We start from the raw sequence: 21,625 nt of genomic DNA on the forward strand, positions 1-21,625 counted from the left end.
GCCGGGCACGGCCCGCACCGAGGGGGGGGGGGGGGTCAGGCCGGTCCGGGGCGGGGGGGGCTGGGCCTGTGGCGGGGGCAGAGCCAGCGCTGGGGTGACGTGGGCTGCGCCGGGGGTGGGAGCGTACAGCCTGTCACCAGGGGTGGCCTGGTCGTGTCACGGGTGGGTACGGCCTGCACCGGGGGGGGGGGGGGCGCAGCCTGCAGGAGATGGGACCCGGTCCTGTCACGGACGGACACGGCCTGTGCCGTGGGGACGTGCCCTGCACCCAGGGGAGCTTGGCCCTGTCGCAGGTGCCCTCCTGGCCTTGCGCTGCACCCCAGGACCTGGGCTGGCCCCCGAGGGTCCCCAGCTGCCTGTCCCCCCCGCCTAGGCCTGCCTGGCTGCAGGGGGGCTCTGGCATTGCTCACAGACCCCCTCAGCCCCCGAGCATGTGGGGCAGGGGCCACACGTTCCTCCTGCGCTGCCTGCTCCACACTCACAGCTCAGGCAGCACAGCCCCGATGTGGGGTGCGGTCCCGAGTGCTGCGTACGGGGCGTGCGGAACTTGTACAGACATGAGATGGTGCTGTATGTGTACAGACATGAGACGGTGCTGTATGGTTATGGCCGCCTGTGTTTTCCTCCAGCTGCTTCGTTCACTGCTGGGATCAACAAATCACTAATAGCGATTTGGAGACTGGGAGCTTTGTGTGGCACTTGGCTTTAGGCAGCCTGACCTATTCTGAAATCACCCAGAGTCCCGCAAAACCCACACGGCGCGGCAGCACGGCTCTTCCCACACTCACTCAAATGTCTCAGGCTGTAAATGCAGGGAGGGACTGGGGGGTGGTGGTGCACGGCTCCGCGTCTCATCAAAATGTCCTGGTGATGCTCTTTGTGTGGTCCTTCCCTTCCAGCGTGTAGTTCAATGGTATTGAAGGAAGGATTCGGAGATGAGGCACCAGAGCGATGGGAAAAGCGGAGAAGAGAGCGGAGGTGAGAGGCTGCCGGAGATTAATGTCGTGGTTTATCAATGGAGTGGCAGCCCATGCCAGGGCTGAAAGCTCTTCAGGGAGATCTTTGGTCTGTCAGGCCAAGACAAACAAATCCAAAGGTTGAAATTCAACGGGAGAGGTGCAAGGGGAGGGAGGAGGGGATGGGCACTGCAGTCTTCAGCATGGGTCTGCGTGATGCATATGGGGAGACATGCCTCCAGGTTGAGCTCATCTGACAGCAGGTCCACAGTTCACTGGTCTCTCAGAACTTCCCCTGGCCTGTCACTTTCCGCAGGGCTGTGGGGTGAAGGACATGGGTGGGAGGATGGAGAAAATGCAAAGCTTTGCTGGCTCATGTCTTTGTGGCAGAGCATCACCTGGGAACAGCAGCCAGGATCTCACTGCCAAACCACAGAAAGTTCAGAGGAAAAAAAGGCCTTTGCAGTGGGGTGTAAATAGTTAAGTTAAATGGACTGGTCCAAAACAGGAGGCGGCAGCAGCTAATGGGGAAAAGCACTGGGTGTGAAAGGGCTCTTTGTCTCAGCAGGAAGGCAAAGGACACCCAGAGACTGGGCGCCAGGGGACGCACCCTGATAGCAGTGCAGGGCAGACTTGTTTGCAGTGTGGGGTGCAGGCTTCTGGAGAAAAGGTGGGTTTGCCCTCTTGTTCTTTAAGGCCTGGAAGGTGCTTTGACCAAGCAATGGAATGGCTTAGCTAATGTGCTGCGGAAAAGCAAGGCGGACCCAAGGAGGAGCTCCACCCAGCTCTCTTGCACAGGACCTGCTCCGTGGGCCAGGACACTGTGCACTGTCCTTCCCTCCAGCACGTCCCATGGAGGGAGGTCCCATGGAGGGAGGCTGTGGCTCCCAGTGGGTCTCGCAGCCTGGGAGGATAACCAGAAAATGAGAGGAGCCCTTTTCCCTGTAGGACAAAGTCTCGGAGCCACAAACCAGAGGTGCAGGGCCAGGGGAAGGGCAGGACTCCAGGAGCACCTGGGCAGGAAAGAGACGCAATGTCACCACCCTCCTTTCCTGAGCAAATAAAGGAAAGCAGATAATGAAAGCTATCCCTGCTGGCTGCTCGCTGGGGCAGTGGCCCAGCTCAGTGAGGGATCAGCATGAATTATGTTTCCTGGCAGCATGAGGCTGTGCTTTTAGAGGGATATCCGCTGGGTAGCATGGGACAACAGGGATCGGCACACATTGCGAGGGGCCCGAAGTGGAGAACAGGGCTGGATCATGACTTTGGGCATCCCCAGGGAGTCCAGCCCATTTTGGTGACAGCAATGAGGCACATCCTGCTGCACTTCTCTTTGTGTTGGAGAAAATACAGCAAGCCAGGAGCAAACTTCCTGAATGCTTTGGGAAGCAGTTGCCTACTGCAAAATTTTTGCTAGTTTATACAGCTGTCCCTCAGGCAGGCATTCAACAACTGGTAATAGAAAATGCAACTAGTACACAGGGTAAGTAGGTAACCCCAGACCTGCAGAAGACTCCGGTAACTAATAATGTGTGCGTGCATGGTCACACGCTTGTATGCATCCTCAGATGCCATCATGAACCATGAAGCAGACTCCATGGAGAGGTCAAAGACCTTGTGGCTTCCCCAAGGAGGAAAGATGCTGGCTGCGGAACGGGACACACCAGTGACATATGTGCACTGTGCACTTGAAATGCAGCCCAAACTGCGTGCGCTATTGCTCCCAGCGCCCCATGGCTGCAGAGGACATCCTTACGCTGGCCATACTCACCCTGGACTCAAGCCCCTGCAGAGCCTCCTTGCACAAACTGGACAGGGAGACCCCCACCGCATCTCCCAGTGCCTGCGCCCACCCACAAGGACCAAACGCACCCGTCCATCTTGTCAAACTGCTTTAATATTTGGACATGAACACAGGACAGAGCCAGTCAGGCTGTGCACAGACAAGATGCCCCCGAGCCACAGTGTAAGGCTGCAGGGCTTCCCTTCTCAATGGATGTGTGGATTTGGCCAAGGCGCAGTTCAGCTGATGACATCCTGAGCGTGCCAGTGGGGTGCATGTGTGGAGTAGGGAAGAGGGCCGGGGGGCTCCCCAGGGCAGCTCAGAGATTGTTCAGCTCCAACAAGGTCTGGTCCAGGACCTGGTGGATGCCCACGTTTTCCTCTTTGGCACTGGCCAGACTCTCTGTGAATACAAGGGACACCCAGCCACGCACACAGACACAGCCCGAGTGTACCCAGGTGCAGCCGGACCCAGGCACACCACACAAAGCACAGACACACACACACAGACGGACATTTCAGTATGGTGCCAGCCTCCAGCCGAGCAGGACGTCCCTGCAGAACTGAGTCCATGCAGGCGGCCCCACTGCCAGCAGGCATGAGCCCAGCTGCTCCAGGACCTGCTGGCATGGCCAGGCCAGCTGGGCTGGTCACTGGGGGCAGGCGGTTCCTGCTCTTTGGCATTTCCATCCTTCCCTGCCACTCCATTGCCCACAGCCAGGCCCTTCTGCACTACGGGTACCATTTCCTGGCCAGCCACCAGCATGTCCTGCCCCAAGGCATCACCACCGGCTGGGCGGCTGTGGGCACGTGCACAAATCCTTGGCCAGTGAAAGAGGAGAGTTGGTGCCTGCAGCATGACCCAGCAGTGCTCCATGAAGAGGAGTGAGACAGCAACCCGGGAAAGTGGGCAGAGAGGACAGCAGAGGGAGAAGGAGCAGAGCTAATGAGGCTGCAGGGACAAGCTCTGCCAGGCAGCCCGCTGCCGAGGCAGCCTCCTCCAGTACTCGCTTCCAAACAGCATTCTCCTTGCCTCTGGAGATGGGGATGGGACAAGAGCTCTGCCCAACCAGCTCCACCCCCCCCAGCACTCCCTGCTGGGTTCTTCCCTGTCCCTCACCCCAAGTTTGTGGCAGCGGGTGCTGCCAGATCCTATCCCAGCCCTCCCACCACTCTGCAGGGACCCTACTCCAAGAGGATCCTCCCTGCACAGTTTGGGGTGACCAGAGTGAGGAGGATGAGGCTGGCCGCTGACTCCTGGGACAAGGGGAGGAAGGCAGTGATACAAACCACTGCATCCCTCCCCGGCAGGGCCAGGCTGATGCCGGGGAACAGCCATCACTGTGTGGGCATCCCAGGACATCACAAAACCCCTCATTCCTCTCCCAAGAAAAAACAATCAGCTCCAGAGGGGCTCCCTGTGGCCCCCAAACAGGGCGGTTACACCCAGGGGGATAAGGCTCCGTACCCCACCTAGCCCCAGCGGGGAGTGGGCAGAGGCTCCCAGCCCTGAGCCAGCCTGACCAAACCGGGGCAGGGAGCAGGGCCAGCAGCAGCCTGGGTGTGGGAGGCTGGGCTGGGGCCAGGAGCTCTGGGCAGCTCAGTTGTTAAGTTCGGTAAGGATGACCCGCAGCTCATTAGTGAGAACGCGGTTTTTCTCAGCCTCCTGCCGGGAGCGCTCTAGACAAAACGGAGACATCAGTGCAGCAGAGGGAAGAAAGAGAGAAAGGTGAGTTAGTGAAAAGAGATAGCATTCCCCAAAGCCCTCGCTGGAAATCCCGCAGCCACCCAGCCAGCAGCGGGGATGAGCTCAGCTGAAGGAGGGGGCAGCTGATCCCAGGGCAGGGATGGGGCTGTGGGTCCATCAGTTTGGGAACTGAGTTCTGGGGCAGGGTAAGATGCTGAGGAGGGAGGAGGATCAGGGGCCCATTTCGGGATCACTGCTGAAGGATAGGGTCAGCCCCTTCATCGAAGGAGGGTGATGCACAAGAGATGCCAGGCCTGCAGGCAATGTCTGGGAGTGGAGACGGGGAATGGACAGGACCAGGTCTAATCCTGCTATTTCAGGCCAAAAGAGTCATGGAGAAGATGGCACGAGATGAGGAAAGCTGTGTATGAGAGCTGGGGGTGAAAGGTGGAGGTCATTCCCAGGGCCAGGGCAGAAAGGGCCCTGTCCTGCTCAGCCTGGCAGTGTGGGAGCCGCTCGGGGCTCAGCCACGGCCATCCTGAGGGTCCCACAGCTGCGAGCTGCCTCCAGCCACCTCCTACCACCCCACTGCTGGCACCCCCATGAGACAGGCAGAAGATGAAGCACAGAGTGGCATGAAGAAAACAAAGGAGAAACCAAGGAAAGAAAACACTTTATTGAGACCAACTCAGTAATCCAGAGGGACAGAACATAAAAGAAAAGTCATGAAATGCAAACTGAAGAGCAATGTGCAAAGAACAGAAGGGAGGCAGGGATGAGGGAGGAGCCAGGGGTCCGGGGGCTGCCTGCCTGCCTGCCTGGGAAAGCGCTGCCTGCACAGCCTGACCCAACCCTCCATCCCCTGGGCCTGAGCTTTGGCGGTGGAGGTGACGCTTCACCTGCACAGGTCCTCCCCATGCTGGGCCCAGCAAACAGCACTCGGGGGCTTTGCTGGGGGGACGCAAGGGGCAGGTGGCCCCCTGGCCCTGGAGCTGCGGGGAGAGATGAGGAGGCTGCTGCTGGAATGATGGGCTCCTGAGCACAGCCCTGTTCCCCACGGGGCAACGCTGGGGCGCGGACCTACAACTGCACAGGCACTGTCCTCCCAGAGTGTGGGGGTCCCAGGGGCTGCTCCCCCATCCCACCAAATCACCTCATCTGTCCTCAAAGAAGGGTATTGCAGGAACCCCCAGGCCAGCTCCTGTCCCAAAGGAGCCGACGCACAGGCACAGTCTAGGAAGGACAGAGGACGACATAGCGGGCAGGGAGAGTGGTGGGACAGCCAGGCAGGCAGGCAAACAGCCGAGCTGGGGAGGGGTAAGGCAGGCAAGAGGGTGCAGTGCTAGTGCCTGGTGGGGGGGCTCAGAGGGAGGTGATGTCATTAAGTGCATTGTCCAGCTCCTCGCTGATGGCTTTGTACTTCATCTTCTGCGCATACACTTCATCTGCAGGTGGGGGGCAGGCGGGGGGCAGGTGGTGGAGCAGGTCAGGGGGCAAGTGTCGAAGAGAGAGAGAGTGGCTGTGAGCGGGGGGCCAAGGGCAGCAGGAGCATGCAGGCACAGGTGGCATGGATGCTACCCTATTCCCCACCCAAGGGCAGAGCCCAGACCCCAGCAGCTCTCTGCTCCCATGCCGGGCAACACAGCATCCAGCTTACCCCCTCGCAGGACCCCTGCCCACCCCCTCACCCTGGCCAAGCCCTGTCCAGACCCACCAGGGGCACATTGTGGCCAGTGCTCCCCAGGAAAGAGGGACATGAGGCCAGTGGGGACATTTTACCTTCTAGATCATCGATGGTTTTCTCCAGCTTCGCCACAGACCTCTCTGCAAACTCTGCCCTGGTCTCAGCCTGAGGGAGCACAGCAGGCAGAGGGTGAGTTGTGGGGCACAACAGGGATGGTGCAGGCTGCACTGCATCCCAAATCTGCCCCATCTGCATTTCCACTACCCTTCTCCATGAACCCTCTCCTGGGAAAGGCAAGGGACAAGGGCCCCATGGACCCTCACACCCTAAACCAGAGCAGGCTGATGGCGGGGGCATCCCAGACCCAGGCACCTGCCATGCTGCAGGGCTGCAGTTTGGGGAACAGTGAGAGGACATGGGCATAGCAGGGTCAAAACCCACACAGGATGACACACTTGTGCCTGCACCGAAGCAGGGCTGGTCTCACACCCCTTACCTCCTTCAGTTTTTCCCCTAGAAGCTTGATTTCTTCCTCATACTTGTCCTCCTTGGTGGAATACTGCAGAGACAGAGACAGGCACCCATGAGCCCCAAGGGACACCTCCGGTCATCCTTCACCCCAGCAGAAGACTCCAGAACCCCCAGACCCCACGCACTCTGCCCAGCCCCAGCAGCCCCACCGGGTCCTACCTTGTCAGCCTGGGCCTCCAGGGACTTCAAGTTGTTGGTGACAATTTTCAGTTCCTCCTCTAGGTCACCACATTTACTACATCCCAAGCAGGGGCCGCCAGGAGAGGGAGCAGGACCAGGGGGCAGGAGAGAGTGGGGAGCAGAAAGAGCAGGCACGGGAAAGGAGGAAAGAAAGAGAGAAAACAAGTTGAGAGAGGAGAAAACTCAGTGCAGGTGGAGGAGCAGAGCCGCTGTGAGCGGGAGCTGCCAGGACGCATCCATTCATCCATTCCTTGTGCTTCCTTACACGGATATCCCGTGCATCACCGCTGGCCAGGCTCCCGCCAGCCCCATTGAGGACAGCAGGCATGGAGGGATGGAAGAGCGTGCCCAGCCTATGCCCGCCGGAAGGGGAGGCAAGGGGAGGTCAGTGATGAAGGCAGTGGTGCAGAGAGGAGAGAGGTGGCTCGCACAGTTCGAGAGACAGCAACAGAGAGAGGGGGCCTGCTGCACATTGCCCCACACCCCTGCCCCAGTACCTCTTCCTCTGAGGCAATGAGGGATTTGAGAGTCTGGTCCATGGTCCGCAGCTCTTCTTCCAACTGTCTCACTCGGCTGGGATGGAAGAGGGGTACCCCGGCAGGGGGACAGCAGAGAACAGGGTCAAGGATGTGCTGCCGGTGGGCCAGCATCGCCCTGTCCCCAGCCTGCGAGCCCAGTGACCACCCCAATGGCAGACTCTGCCACTCCCAGGGAGGGACATCCCCATCCCCACACAGACATCCCCATCCCCACGGCTGCCAGGGATTTGGGGCAAGGGCTGCGTAAGATCCCTGCGTGCTGCCCGCCGTGAGTCCCACTCACCTCTCTGCCACCTCTGCCCTCTCCTCTGAGCGCTCCAGCTCTCCCTCAAGGACGACCAGCTTGCGGGCAACCTGTCGACAGCAACAAGAGGCACATGTCAGCCCCATGCTTCCCCCAGCTGGGGGCACAGGGCTGCAAGAAGGTGGCCCCAGGTGCTGGGGGACTGGGGGAAGGTGGCACGTGGGTGTGGGCACGCACCTCCTCGTATTTGCGGTCAGCCTCCTCCGCTATGTGCTTCGCCTCCTTCAGCTGCATTTCCTGGAGCTCCATCTTCTCCTCATCCTTCATGGCCCTGTTTTCGATGACCTTCATGCCTCTGAGGAAAGCCCAAGCCAGAAGATGTTAATGCCATTGCTCAAGGTGGCACCTGCAGCTCCTGCCTGCTCACTGTACCCATCCACCAGCTCCAGAGACATGGGACGTTGCCTGGGGATGCTAGCAATTGCTGGCCACCCCATGCAGTATGGTCACACCACTGGGACCCCTAGGATGCTCCTGCGCACAATTAAAGCAGTGGAGCTAGAAAACATCCCATGGCAAAGCCTCTTCCCATTCAGGGGTGATGCTCTCAAGCATGGGGGGTCACCGAACCCCCACGGTAGGGACTCCTGGAGACTCTTCTCCTCTCACTCAGATACTGTTGCTCAAACTGGTCTTTGCCAATGGAAGAAAGAGATCACGCAACTGTCAGGAACGCTGTGACATGTCTGGGCACCCCCGTACAACCTTGCCTGCACAGCTCCTGCCTGGGAAACCTGCTTGCCGCAAGGATGGGGCAACACACTTTGCAGGACTGTTTTTTTGAATGAGGCCATTTTTTTCTCAAAAGCTGACCTTGGTTCCCAGGCACAGATGCCTCCTCCTGGGCTCTTGTTCATCCCCTGAATGTAGGGGGCTACTCTGGAGCAGAAAACAGGTTCCAAGCACCTGCTGGCTTCGTATGGTATTTGTATAAATACCAGACTAAAATTTCCAGGATTTTATGGGTGCCCTGGAAATTTCAAAGCCTTTTTAAGAATGCCTGTATCTGAGGGACTTCTCTGGGTTGTGGCTTTGCTCTCTCCCTTCAGGGTCTGCAGGAAAACTAATGCAAACCTCTTAAGATCACTTCAGAGGGACCCCACAGCAAAACCAAGGGGGCTGGCTGCAATCAATGCCAACCTGATGCCACCTCCACTGTCCCTTCCCATCTCACCTCTCGCTCTCATCAGCCGCCTTCTCAGCCTCCTCCAGCTTCTGCAGGGCGGTGGCCAGACGCTCCTGGGCTCGGTCCAGCTCCTCCTCCACCAGCTGGATACGGCGGTTCAGAGAAGCCACTTCAGCCTCAGCCTGGGGAGCAGAAACCCCTCAGTCACTCCATGTCTCATGTGTATATACATATATATATATATATAAAAAAAAAAAGCATTTTCAGAGGTTACTTCTGCATTGGCTATCCAGAACACACCTTGGCACCGTAAAACAAGGTAGCACTCGCTGGAATGGGATGCCCAACCATGCATCCCCTCACCTTTCTATAGGGACAACAGGTTTTTTCTCTATTCCTGGTGCCCTCTTTGATGCTAGCTACTGGCCACGCAACCAGAGCCTGGCACGTGCAGCCCCTCCACCATGTCCTTGCACCTCCAGCTCCAGCCCCAGAGATGTGTGCTCCAGGGTAGGGTGGCCAGAGCAGCCGTGCCGTCACAGGGATGGTATTTGGGGTTTGCAGAGCAGTGAGTAAAGGGGGAGGAATGCCCTGTGCAGCTTCACTCCCGAAAAGGAGATCGGAGCTGCTTGTGGATTTCCTGTTTACGGAGGCGGCAGAGCAAGCCGGGAGCCTCTCCTGCGGGAACCCCCCCGGCCCCGCGCAATGAGGCAGCCCGAAGCTGATCACGGCCCCCCCCCCCCCCCATGATGATGTACAGCGCAGCGCCACGGGCAATGGAGCGAGTCACCCTCAGCGGGCTGGCACCCAGCCAAGCTGCAGCCACCAGGGCCCGCGGGACCGGGGCCTTCTGCTTTCCCAGGCTCCCCATGCACGGGGCCAGGAGCTGAGGCTGGCCGGGAGGAGTGGCCCTGGCCCCCCTCCAGCCACTCAACACCTGGCCTCATGCTCTTTCCATCTGGTGAAGGCCTCCTGCTTCATCCCCACCACCCCACTGCCACGGCAGCTCCCAGCCCTGCTCCCCACCGGGGAGGGCTGCGGGAAAGACAAACCTGGCAAAGGGATGGGTGGCGATGAGACCTCATGGCAGGGAGCAGACCCGTGCAAAAAGACGCAGGGAGGCATGCACTAACCCAGGGGAAAATGTCTCCTGCTTATTCACAGGCTGGAGCAGGCCTGGCCAGCTGCAGTGCCCAGCTCCATCTGGCCTCGTACTCCAGCGCTGGGAACGCCCCAGGGGACATTGGCCAAGCAGGGGGACCGTGGGAGCAGCAGGGAGCTGTCACCCTGCGTGGCCCTGCTAGGCACCCACGGTCCCCCATGGCGAGTTGGCAGGGTGGGGACAGGCGCAGCTGGCACCTCTCCGAGCAGGTCAGCCCAGCGGCACGCCGGGAGGGCAGCTGGCCCCATGGCTGGCACAACAGCCACGTCCGCCTTGTGAACACCCTTTTTCTGGGCTCACAGAGAGCTTGTCCCCAGACAGACAGCTCAATGGGGAGCTGGGGCTGGTCCCCACAGGGCGATGCTCTGCCTGCGGCATCTGCCTCACTTCATGGGAAGCTTTTTTCCCAGGGAAACACCCCCCAAAGTGGGTCAGAGATGCCAGTATGGACACTTAGGAACATGAGCTCTCTCCAGCAGCTTCCAGTGACTGGGGAACCCGATCTGTGACTGCAGGAAGGGGCCATTTCCTCCGCACACAGCCCAAGTGACAACAACCCGGGTACCGCACCCAGCTCTGCCGCTCCTGATATGGTGAGGATGTTAAAGGAGTGGGCATAGGAAAAAGAAAGAAAAAAAAAAAACCCAGCACCAACAACAATAAAAAGCCCAACCAGAACAAGCTGCAGCTCGGAAATGCCGTCCCACTGCCAGAGTGGAAATTTTGGCCTGTGGCAGCATGAAGGGGCGGTTTGTCCCCACAAAGGGACACGCTGGAGAGCTGAAGGCTCTGTGACTGCTGCGGCCCAGACCGCAGAGCCCACTGGAAGCCAGACAAGAGCCTGGGCTAAAACTGCCCATGCACACAGCCAGCCTCCAAGGGAGGGATCCTTTCCCAGAATCCGCCCTACCCCAAGCAGAACCAAGGCAGAGCTGGCCCCTGACTGCTCCCCCGTGTCCCTCCAGCCGGGGAAGCCTTGAGGAGCCCTGCCGCACGGAGCATCCCTCCTCACAAGACCCATGCAGGAGGCAGCCCGGAGGCAGAGTCGCTGCCCGAAGCCCCTCTGCCCCGGGGGAGGGTCTCGCCAGCTGCCGCGGTACCTGGATGGCAGCGCCCTCCAACTCCCGCGGGACCTCCCGGCGCTCTGCCCCGGGGGCAGCCAGCCCGGCTACCGGCTACCGGGGCGGGGAGGTGGGGTGGCGGGGGGGTGGGGTGGGGCGGCCGGGACGAGCCCGCGGGGAAGGGTACCGGCGGCGGGGCCGGAGCCGGTGGGGCATCCCGGGGAGCTGCCGGGCCGTCCCTCGCCCCGCCGCACCGTGCCCCCCCACCCCACCCGGCGGCCCTTACCCGCTCCCGGGCCTGCCGCTCGGCATCGGCCTCCCGCTGCAGGTGCTCGGCGCGCTCCTCCGCCTCGTCGGCCACCTGCTGCAGGCTCTGGATCTTCTTCTTGACGGCGTCGATGGAGCTGGTGCCGGCCATGGCGGGGGGCTGCCGGCGGGGAGGCCGCGCCGCCGAGCCCTTTGTGGGATCCGCCCGGCTCGGGCAGGAAGCGCTCAGGCAGCGGCCGCTCCCGCCGCCCGCCCTGCCTCCATCCCTTCCTGCTCCTCCTCCTCCTCCTCCTCCTGCTGCTGCTGCTGACACCGACCGACCTGGGCCGCTGCTCCCCTGGGCAGCGCACACAGACCCTCGGGCGGGGTGCGCGGTGCCCACTCCCGGCAGGGGACAGTCCCTACATCAGGAGGAGTGCACAGCCCCCCCCCCCCCCCCCCCCCCCAAAATAGGACATAGAGTGCCCCCCTGGGCAGGGCGCATGGTCCTCCCCAGGCAGGAGTCACTGTCCCTAACCCCCCTAAGCCAAGATGTGCAGTGGCTCCAGGGCAGGGCATGCTACCCCCCCTACCCCGGGCAGGGTGCATCGTGCCCCCACAGGCAGATGCACAGTCCCCACTGGCACGGCATATGGTACCCTCGGACAGGGCACACAGTGCCCCCCCCAGGACACGGGACACAGCCCCCCCCTAGGCAGGGCACATAGTCCCCTCCCTGGGCAGGGTGCGTGGTGCCCCTCAGGCAGGGGTACACAGTCCCACCAAAATCTCCCAGAGCGATGGAGAGGAGCCCAGGGAGTCCATTTCCCTGGGAAAAAAGAGGCCCAGGGAGTCTGGGAGTGACAGAGCCTGGCCCCTGTGAGCCCCCACAGGCACAGGAATGGCACATGGGTGCTCCCCAAGCTCTGCCCCCCCCCCCTCCTGCTGCAGAGCTGAGGGGGGTCATGGACTTTTGCCCCATAGGGGCCACAAGTAAGTCAATGAGAGGCATGGGGCAGAGCCCGCTCCTGGGCACCCTCCTGGGGTACCTGGTGCCGAGGCCCCGGGGCACAGGCAGGTCCCCAGCGGCCATCCCGCTCAGCCCCTTGGCATCCCCTAAGTGAGGACCTCGCCGGCAGCCCCACAGAGATCCATGGGACCCACAGAGCCCTCTGTGTCTCCCAGCTGCCCTGGGGGCTCTGCCCTGTGGGGGAGGCCAGTCCTCCAGCTCCCAGCTCTGCATCCGGGCTGGGGCACATGCCTTGACCCATCAGGAGAAGCTGGCACTGGTGGCACTCAATCCTCCCTTAAGGAGCTCTGACAGCTCCCGGGCAGCCCCAGCTGCATGGACTGCACACCTGCCTCCAGGGACACCAGTTCCTGGGCTGACCCGGCCAGCTGCCCTCAGGTCCAGGGCCATGGGTCCTGGGGGGACCTGGCCACACCACCAGCAGAGCCCTGCAGCCCTGCTGTTCCCCTGCCAAGCGGCGGTGGAAGAGGTGGTGCTGTGGTCCCCTGGGAACACATGGCCTTGGGCTTGGCGTCAGTCCCGGCCAATCCTGCCCTGCTCCCAGCCCAATGCCTGGGTGCCAAAAGTGCTCCCAAGCTGGCACACGGGGCCCAGAGCAGAAACGGGGGTCCCCAGCAGCAATGGGTCAGGAGGGAGCCGGCTGCAGGCAGGTGGGAGGGCAGGTTGGAGGGCAGGTTGGGGGGCAGCCACCCTGGTCCCGCAGCAGCCAGGCTGGGTGCCTCCTGCTCTGGCCCCACCCAGGGATGCAGTCACTTCCCAGCAGAGCCCCGTTCCCTCCCACCAGCTCGGGGAATCGCCAAATAAGAGCAAAGTCTCCGCCGGGGAGAGCAACCAGGGCGGGAACTTGGGTGAAGCTTTTGGGATCGGGGCCTGGGAATGGTGGAGTTTCCCTGAGCCCCGCTGGGGTGGCCAGGGACAGGTCACCAGCTGGGGACGTGGAGGGCTGGAGGGGGCTGCTCTGGCTAAACCCGTTGTCCTGGCTGAACTGTGCCCAGCAGCCCCTGCAGCATCCCGCCCTGGGCACTGCAGGCTGTCCCTCCTGCGAACAGGAGGTGGTGGGGCCGTGGTGGCCTCGCAGAGCTGCTGGGATGGAGCTGTCAGCACTGTGGTGCTGCTGATCAGGGGTCAGGTGCTCCCTGGTCTGTGCCACCATCTGACTCCCCTCCAAGTGCCTGGGGGGTCGCATTTACACCCCTTAGTGCAGTCCCCATGGGCTTTGTGCACTGCCATCCAGTGCCGGAGGAAGGGCAGTGCCACAGCAGAGGGAGATTTATTCTTTTAAGGTATTTGTTGACTTTTTTTGCCAGGAGAAGGAGCCTGTCTGGATCACTGTGATGGGCCATGACCTGGCTGAGGCATGGGGATGTTCCATGCTCACAGGCACACACTGTCCTGGCAGCCAAGGGGGCTCGGGGGTCCCTGGGGAGGCAGGCAGGTGAGCTCTGGTGGGGGTCTACCCTGCGCTTCCTCTGCTGGAGCTGGGAGCTGCGCTGCGCCTCACCCCAGGGAGGAGGTGACACCAGCCCTGGCACTTAGTGCTGTCAGCACAGTCAGGTCCCTGGCGCAGGGACCTGGTGACTCCCAGAGCCCCACACACCGTGCAGCTTGTCCAGGCTTCAGCATGGACCCAGGGTGACTGTGCTGGTGGTGGGCTCCCAGCCCTGCCTGTGGCACCTGCTGCAGCCAGCCAACTCTCTGCAGCCAGCCAACTCTCCCTGTTCCTTCACCATGCCTCCTGTGCCAGCCTTTCCCTGGAGGGGTTGGTGGCTCCTGTCCACCATATCTGTTGGGATGGGACTCTCCATGCGAAAGCCCGCAGACCGGTTGAGCCACCATGGACCAAGAGTGGGGACGCACACCCTTCCTGCCCAGGGCCGCATTGCACAGCCCGCTGCCAGCAGCAAACCTCTCTGCACCCCATGGCCAATGTATGCCCAGTGCCGTTTGCCTCTTCCTCTGAGCCCCACACTGAGGATGTCCCATCCACACTCAGCCAGACCCCACACCAAGTTTGCCCTGTCCCACACCAGCACAGATCCAGTCAGACCAGTTTGAACCCTGCTACACACAGCAGCCACCCTGCCCGCCTTGACATGCCTGCCCCAAGCCGGGATAAATGTGCCTTTCTAGAGGATTTTCAATGTTTTTCCTACTTGGTTTAGTATCTACCTAAACCAAGGCAGGTCCATCGGTCAGCAAACAAGGCTGGGGAGCTCCCTGGCCACTCTCCGGCAGCTCTGGACTGCCCCAGAGACTTGTGCTGCTGCTGCTCGTCCTTGTCTGCTCGCCCCTGTCCTTGGCAGCTGCCTCGGAGATTTGACGCATCTCCCCCATTTAGCTCCATAAACCAGCTGGGATTGAATTTTTTCTTATCAATCCTTAAAAGCCTGGCCGTGGCCTGCTGGCCATGCTCCAACCGGCTCCCCTTTAGCTTCTCCTCCAGTTTCCAGGGTTGGTTTTCATCAAAGAAGGACTGGCTATCAAAAGGAGGATTTATTTATAGGGTGTCAAATACCCTCTGTGGCACCGCAGGTCGTTATGCCCTGTTCCCAAGTGGCTCCATGGCCACACACAGCTGTTCCACCCTTCACCCTGGCCAGGCACAAGCCAATTTCAACACCTTTCTAACATCTCCCCAGCCAGATCCATTTCCCAGGAGAAGCATCAGTCATGGCACTAAATAAAACTCTTACTGGCCTTGCCCTTCCCAGAGTCCAGGGTGGCACATTGGACGCCCAAATGACGAGTCCCCCACACACACACCTCAAGCATCCTTCCTTGCAGCCAGCACTCAGCAGCTGGCCATGGGCAAGAGCTTTTTCCATTTCTCTACTCCTTTTCACTCTCCTGCCACAGTTTAGCAAGTGCCACAGAGTTTTTCCTACAAGCATTGTGGAGGTTCACGCCTGGGGACTGGTGACAAAGCTTGGGACACTCGTTCCCATTAGCTCTGGGGAGCGGGGCAGGCGGCTGCCCACAAAGCTCCGAGCGGTGCCTGCCACAGCTGGCCTGGCCGCTGCACCCCAAGCAGGATCTGTCCGGTCCCTGCCCTGCATCTCAGCCTGGTTCAGCGTCAGTGTCGCAGGAATGGGATCCTGACAGTCTTCCCCACGGACACTTTCCATATAAGGCCCCCCTCTTCCTTCACCCCCCCGAGGTCCAGCGCCCGCGCAGGGGAGGAGTTGCTGGTGTGCCTACATACGTCTGTAGCTTTCTTCTCCGCCTGCTCCAGCTTCTCCTGGGCCTCCTTGACGGACTCAGAGTACTTCTCCACCTCATCCTCTGTGCCCTTCAGTTTCTTCTGCAGGCCCTGCTGTTCCTCCTCCAGCTGGGGAAGGGAAGGGAGAGCAGGGGTCAGGGGGGATGGTGGTGCCAGCAAGGCTGGGGGGGGAACAGCCTCCAGCAGCCTCCAGCATCCCCGAGCCCAGTGGGGGTGAAGGGGGGGTGGTCTCCCACCCTGTGTAGGGGACTGGAGAGGTCCTGACTTGGGCACACAGCTCTGGGGGGCACCGAAAAGGTCCCCATCTCTGTGGGGCTGGGGTGGGAGTGCATTGTCCCCAAGGGTCTCTCTGGCAGAGGGATAGGGAGGTGGCACTGGGGTGTCCTACTTGAGATAAGGCATGTCAGGGGGTACCACCATGAGCGGTCAGGGGCAACAGGCTGGAGCGCTGGTCCCTGGGGACAGGCACCCAGCAGGGTGAGGTCCCTGGGGATGGGGACCCAGTGAGGTGAGATCTCAAGAGCTGGGCATCCCTAGAGCTGGGATCCACAGGCAGTTCATAGCGGGGCAAGGTCCCCAGGGCAGGACAACCCTACGACAGGGGCTGGATCCACAGTCTGGGCACCCAGCACGGGGAGGTCCCGGGGCTGGGCACCCCTAGGGCAGAGGGTCTCCAGGCTGGGCACCCAGCAGGACAGGATCCCCGAGGCTTGAGATCCTTAAGGCGGGGGTCCCCGGGCAATGCCAGGGAAGTCTGTGGGACACCCACCTGCTTGCAGCGGTCCTCCGCCTGCTTCTTGTCGGCCTCCGCTTGCTCGGCACGGTCGATGGCGTTCTCCTTGTCCAGTTTCAGCATCTGCATCTTCTTCTTGATGGCTTCCATGGTGGCGGCGGGGCGGCGGCGGCGGGGCGCGGGGCAGCGGCGGAGTGCGGAGCACCGGGGGCGGCGGGAGCACCGGAGGCGGTGGGAGCACCGGCACTGAGCCCCCTCGCCCCGCCGCGCCGCCTAAGAGCCGGGGAGGGGCCGCGCCGGGCAGGGGCCGCCCCGGCACCTCCCCCGCCGCCTGCCAGCACCTTTTAGGGAAGGGCTCGGCACCGGCCGCCGCACCGAGCGGGACGGGGGGGCGGCACCCCCGGCGAGAGCCGCCGCAGCCCCGGCGCCGGGCACCCACGGGGGCACCGGGAGAGGGACACGCCGGTAGCAGCGGGAGAGGGGCACCCCGGGGCAGTGCGAGAGGGGCGCGCCGGGAGCACTGGGCAAGGGACATCCCGGGGCAACGCTCTAGGAGTACCCCGGGGGGTGCGGGTGAGGGACGCGCTGGGGCACTGTGAGAGGGACACCCCGGGGCACTGCACTAGGGGTACCCCAGTGGCACCGCGCTAGGGATACCCTGGTGGCACCAGGTGGGGGACACCCTTGTGCAAGGGACACCCCAGGGCACTGCATTAGGGATACCCCGGTGGTACTGGGCGAGGGACACCCCAGGCCAATGTACGAGGGGTACCCTGGGGAGCGCTGCGCTGTGGATGCCCAAGGGCACTGCATTAGGTATACACTGGTGGCTTTGGGAGAGGGATACCCCAGTGGCACCATGCTAGGGGTACCCTGGGGGCATTGGACTAGGGACAGCCCAGTGACACTGTGCTAGTGACACCCTGGTGGCTCTGTGCTAGGGATGCCCTAGGAGTATTGCACTAAAGACACCCCAGAGCATTGTACTAGGGACACCCCAGTGGCACTGTGCTAGAGACACCTCAGGGGTATTGCACTAGGGACAACTCAGTCACAGTGCGGTAGGCACATCCCAGAGCACTGGGGTAGGGGCATTTCTGGAGGCACTTCCCCAGTGGCACTGGGCTGGGGGGGACCCCCTGTGGCATAACTGTGTATCTGGTGCTGCGTTTGGGGACTGCATGGGCTGGCAGTGTGCTCATGCTGTGCCCCAGGACACCACCAGCCATCCACCCCCAGGGCTTGAGACCTGCCTCTGCTCTGGCCAGAGCGGTCCCATGGCTGGCACTGCCCTGGGCACACCCCATGCCCTGTGACTGCACCCTGGGGCCTGAGGCACTGGCTCGGGGGCACCTCAGTGGCTGGCACAGCACTTCGGGCTCACACTGAAGTCTTGGGGACACTCTCAGACTGTGATTGCACTCAGGGAACACCCACAGGCTGTGATTGCAGCTGGGGACATCCATAAGCTGTGAATGCAATTCTGGACATCACAGGCTGGCGCTGCCCACATGGGGAAAATCCCCTGGGAAAGAAGTGAGTGGAGTCCCTGACTTGCCCATCCAGCTTCTGCAGGTGGGGCAGGAGGACTCCAGCTCCTTGCAGGCTCCCTGGCACCCACCTTTCTGCTGTCTTGCACCATGGTGCCACCATCCCCAGCACCCATGGTGACACCCAGCATGTGCACAGCCCATAGGGTGGGATTTCAGGGTGACACGGGGCATGCAGGCAGCCTGCTGCCCCTCTCCATCTTTCTGATCTAAATAAACTGTATTCCACAGGCAAAAAAATGCAAACCCTTCAGATCCCAGCTCCTCCAAAAATAACCCATGCTTTAATAACGCTCGTAAATGCTTCTGGCACATTCCCAGCTGCAGGGTGGGCTCCAGGCCGGGGGTGCTGGAAGGAGACAGCAGAGGGGCCGTGGGATCCGTGCGGCACGTGGGGAGGCTGGGATGGAACAGGGACGAGAGGGGTGTGCAGTATCCCCCAGCCCATTGCCCCAGGGCCACATCCAGCCCTGGCATGCCTCAACTTTTCGGCACTAGTGCTCCAAGCAAAACATTTTTTGAGAGCTGGAGAAAGCGGCTTTCTGAGAGTCCTCAGCCTCAGGTCGTGCGGGATATAAGAGGGACGGGAGCAGCCGAGGACCGAGGGGCTGCTGGCGCTGTGGGGAAAGCAGCAGAAGAGCTGCTGCTGGACTCTGGAGAGCAACTGTTAACACTGATGAATTAGGCACATATTTGGACAAGGAGCGTCAGTAACTGCCAGCATGTGGCTTCTGAGGGGAGGGGGAAAACGAATCTCCCATTTTTCCTGGGCGAGGATGGATGGTTTTCTGCAAGATGCTTCAACTTGGGGCTTGGTGCAGGGAGGAAAGACAATGATGTGCACGGTGCAAGTGGCCAGGCAGTTGCCCTGGAGCCAGGCAGTGCTTCAGCCCTCAGATGTGCCCCCCAAGGATGCAGTTTTCCCTTGCTCCCCACTCCCCTTTCCACCACGCATCATGATCACGTCCAATCGGCACAGCTGGGGCCATCCAGGTGTCCAGGCCCACAAGTCTGCCCTAAAGGCTGTCCTCTGGGGTGCCCTCTGTGACAAGGAGGTGCAGAGGGGTGTGAGTGCACATCCCTCACATTGCTGTCCCATGCCCAGCCCCACCCCAGGCTAAGGTCTCCAAGGATTGGGACCCCGCTCTGTGCCCTGCTCTCGGGTCTGACCACACGCCTTGGGAAAGGCTTGTCCTGCCATTTAACAGGAAATTCCCAGGTGCAACCCATGCTGCAGCCTCTTGCCACATCCCTGGGCTCCACAAGAAGTTGGGTTGCAGCTTTGCTGCCTGCCTCCAACTGCCTCCAACTTAGCCGCATTTGGGCCCCTGCAGAGGCGCTGGTGCCTCGTGATTATGGCACCCCAGCTCCAAGCCTCCGCGTGTGCTCACCTAGACCTGCCTGCCAAAATAACCCCTCACTCCGGCGGGCGAGATTTACGGGAACGGGGTGAATCACACCCCATGTCCCTCCCCTGGTCTTTGTGCCACCACCCCTTGCCTGTACCCCAGCCCAGAGAACGCAGCAGTGGATGTGCTCGCAGCCCTGTACCAGGAGTGCTGGAGCTCCCTTGGCCCCAGGATGCCAGGATGAGGCCGGGGCTGCTGCCGCCACACCGTGCCCACTCGCTGTCCTTGCTGACCGCTCAGAGGGGCCCCGTGCCCAGCCACTACCTGGGTGAGAGCCTGGTGCTGGGTCAGGCTAGCACAGATTGTCAGGGGACAGCTGGGAGGACTGGGATGCCTGTGAGAGCCACAAATCCACCTTGGAGCCCAGCCAGGGGCAAGCATCCTGGGGGGGACAGCCCCTCTGCACCCCCAGGGATGTGCCCGCAAGGGGACAGGGGTCGCCAGCGGGGATGCTGCTGGATGCTGCCCGCGCCGTTCATGGTGCTTGTAGCTCACGCTGCCAGGGACGGGTCCTGGAGGCAGGGGACTTGTGCCAGCCCACCCACGTCCCCACTCCACCCTGCAGCATCCCTGCCTGCCCCACTGCCGCTCGGGCCCCCTGAACCCCTGCTGAGTGACAGGGTGGGAACAGGTGGGGACGCGCTTGGGGCAGCTGCTGCCCGCTCAGGTTGGCCCCGGGGGGCTATTTTGGGGTGTGAGCTCAGCGCTGGCAGCCGGGAGGGCTCAAGCCACATTCCCAGACCCACAGCCCACCAAGGGCTGCCACTTCCCCACTGGTGGGCTACGAGTGACCAGGGGGGTCCCCCACCTGCACCCCCGTAGCACCCTACCCAGGGATATTTTCAGCTGGCAGCAGGAATAGAGCCAGGAGCCCAGCTGCCCCTCCTCCCCCAAAGCCCAAATCCCACAGCAACAAAATCCCCAGGGCCCCCTCCCGTGGTGGTGGCCCCCCCCGGCAACACCTGCGAGGGACGGCACATGGCTGGCAGCAGGGGTCCGGCCTGCTGGGTGCCTGGAGCTGGACGTGCCTCAAATATTTTCCGTGCTGTATAAGCACCCGTGCTACGCTCCCCTGCCTGCCTCCACCAGGACACCCGTAGCCCCCCTGCCCACCAGCCCTCCCTTTCTCTGCAGGGGGATGGGGAGGGTGCTGTTGATACCCAGGCGGCAAGAAAGCAGGAAAACCAGATTTTATTGATGAATGCGTCTTTCAAGGAGACATTGGCCATCCCCCACCCCACCCCGGAGCCTCGGGGGGAGCTGTTTTCCTCCAATGTTTTATATAGGATGCTTAAAGTATCAAAATAGTGAGAGAAGCCTCAGCAAGTGCAAAGGGGGAGGGATGGGGGTCCTGGAGCCAAGGAGGGGTGGGATGCTGGGCTGCGGGACCCCGGTGAGAGCTGGATGTTAGTGGGCAGAGCATGAGCTTGGGGGAGGAGGGGCGGAGGGAAGGGAATAAATGAACTTTGAAAGCTGCAGGCTCAATACTAGAGAAATGGAAAAGTTACAAAAATACTGCAGATCTTGGAAAATGATGCAGGCACTTGGGAAAGAGGAGGAGGGCAGAGCTGGCTGGGGCTGCAGGCAGGGGGAAGCCCTGCGGGAAGGCAAAGAGCAGCTCTGGGGGTGAATCCATTGCTCCCCTCCGAAGGGAGGCACTGTGGCTTCCAGCCCTGCTACTCCCCAGAGGGGCCCAGGCTGAAGACGATGCTCACGGGGAGGTTCAGTGCCTCCCAGGGAAGCTGTGGAGGAAGAGGAGGAGGAGGAGGAGGATTCAGCCAGCAATAAGGCATTGGAGGTGAAAGGCGGCTCCGTGCGAGAGCTCAGCGAGGGACCATGCTGCTCCCTGCACGCCATTGCACAAGAGAGGGCAAGCCACCCGCCTCTCCCCCTCCCATGGCAGAGGAGAGAGAAGAAAGGAGCACAAGTGAGAACGACAAAGGCACACAGAAAAAAATCCCCTATAGTTGAGAGCTCTCCGACCCCGCACCCTGGGGCTGGCAGATGAGCTCTGAGCCAGTGCAACCCACCCCAACCAGGTCCCTCCGGGCGCTCTAGCCGTGCCCTGGGTGCATGTGGAAAGGTGGGCTGGGCGGCAAAGCAGAGTTGCTGGTGCAGCACCGGCTTGGAGCAGTGGGTGGGTTAGGCACGGCGCTCTGGGTGCAGGCAGAGCTCTGGTCTAGCCCAGGCAGCCCTTCGCTTGAGGTGGGTTGTCTTAAATAGGAGCGAGCGGGCGGCAGTCTGGGCAGTGAGCGGCCGGAGGGCGCAGGGCTCAGTTCTGCTCCTCATCCCGCAGCTCCGAGGGCAGGAACTTGTACTGCTGCTGCCGGATCATGGCCAGCTTCTTCCGAGCCTCCTCCAGCTCCCGCTCCTTGCGCAGCATCTCCTCCTGGGCGGCGATGATCTGCCAGGAGAGAGCCCTGGG

At 61.6% G+C, this 21,625-nt stretch overlaps 2 protein-coding genes across 12 annotated transcripts in view; both read right to left on the reverse strand.

The window, feature by feature from the left end:
• Positions 1-2,837: 2,837 nt before the first annotated feature.
• TPM2 (tropomyosin 2) lies at positions 2,838-16,524 on the reverse strand. Of its 11 annotated transcripts, none has more exons than XM_075740873.1 (9): positions 16,278-16,508; positions 15,491-15,616; positions 8,838-8,971; positions 7,841-7,958; positions 7,643-7,713; positions 6,800-6,875; positions 6,606-6,668; positions 6,205-6,274; positions 2,838-3,141 (listed from the first exon to the last, which is right to left on the reverse strand). In XM_075740873.1, exons 1-9 carry the CDS (start codon positions 16,389-16,391, stop codon positions 3,059-3,061), a joined length of 855 nt encoding a protein of 284 aa, XP_075596988.1. In that variant the 5' UTR covers positions 16,392-16,508; the 3' UTR covers positions 2,838-3,058. The 11 variants fall into 11 exon arrangements, with proteins under 11 accessions (XP_075596988.1, XP_075596985.1, XP_075596992.1 ...); XM_075740870.1 differs by lacking the exon at positions 6,800-6,875 and adding an exon at positions 7,318-7,393 and having other exon boundaries at positions 16,278-16,505; XM_075740879.1 differs by lacking the exon at positions 2,838-3,141 and adding an exon at positions 4,240-4,418 and having other exon boundaries at positions 16,278-16,510.
• A 3,848-nt stretch (positions 16,525-20,372) lies between these two features.
• Positions 20,373-21,625, reverse strand: part of TLN1 (talin 1) — a 35,023-nt gene continuing 33,770 nt past the window's right edge. Inside the window, exon 57 of the mRNA XM_075740656.1 lies at positions 20,373-21,604. Within this exon, the coding sequence (XP_075596771.1) occupies positions 21,473-21,604 (132 nt within the window). The 3' untranslated portion in view covers positions 20,373-21,472. The remainder of the gene's footprint in view (positions 21,605-21,625) is intronic.

Source organism: Balearica regulorum, chromosome Z (assembly GCF_011004875.1).
Source record: "Balearica regulorum gibbericeps isolate bBalReg1 chromosome Z, bBalReg1.pri, whole genome shotgun sequence".
NCBI classification, from domain to species: Eukaryota; Metazoa; Chordata; class Aves; order Gruiformes; family Gruidae; genus Balearica; species Balearica regulorum.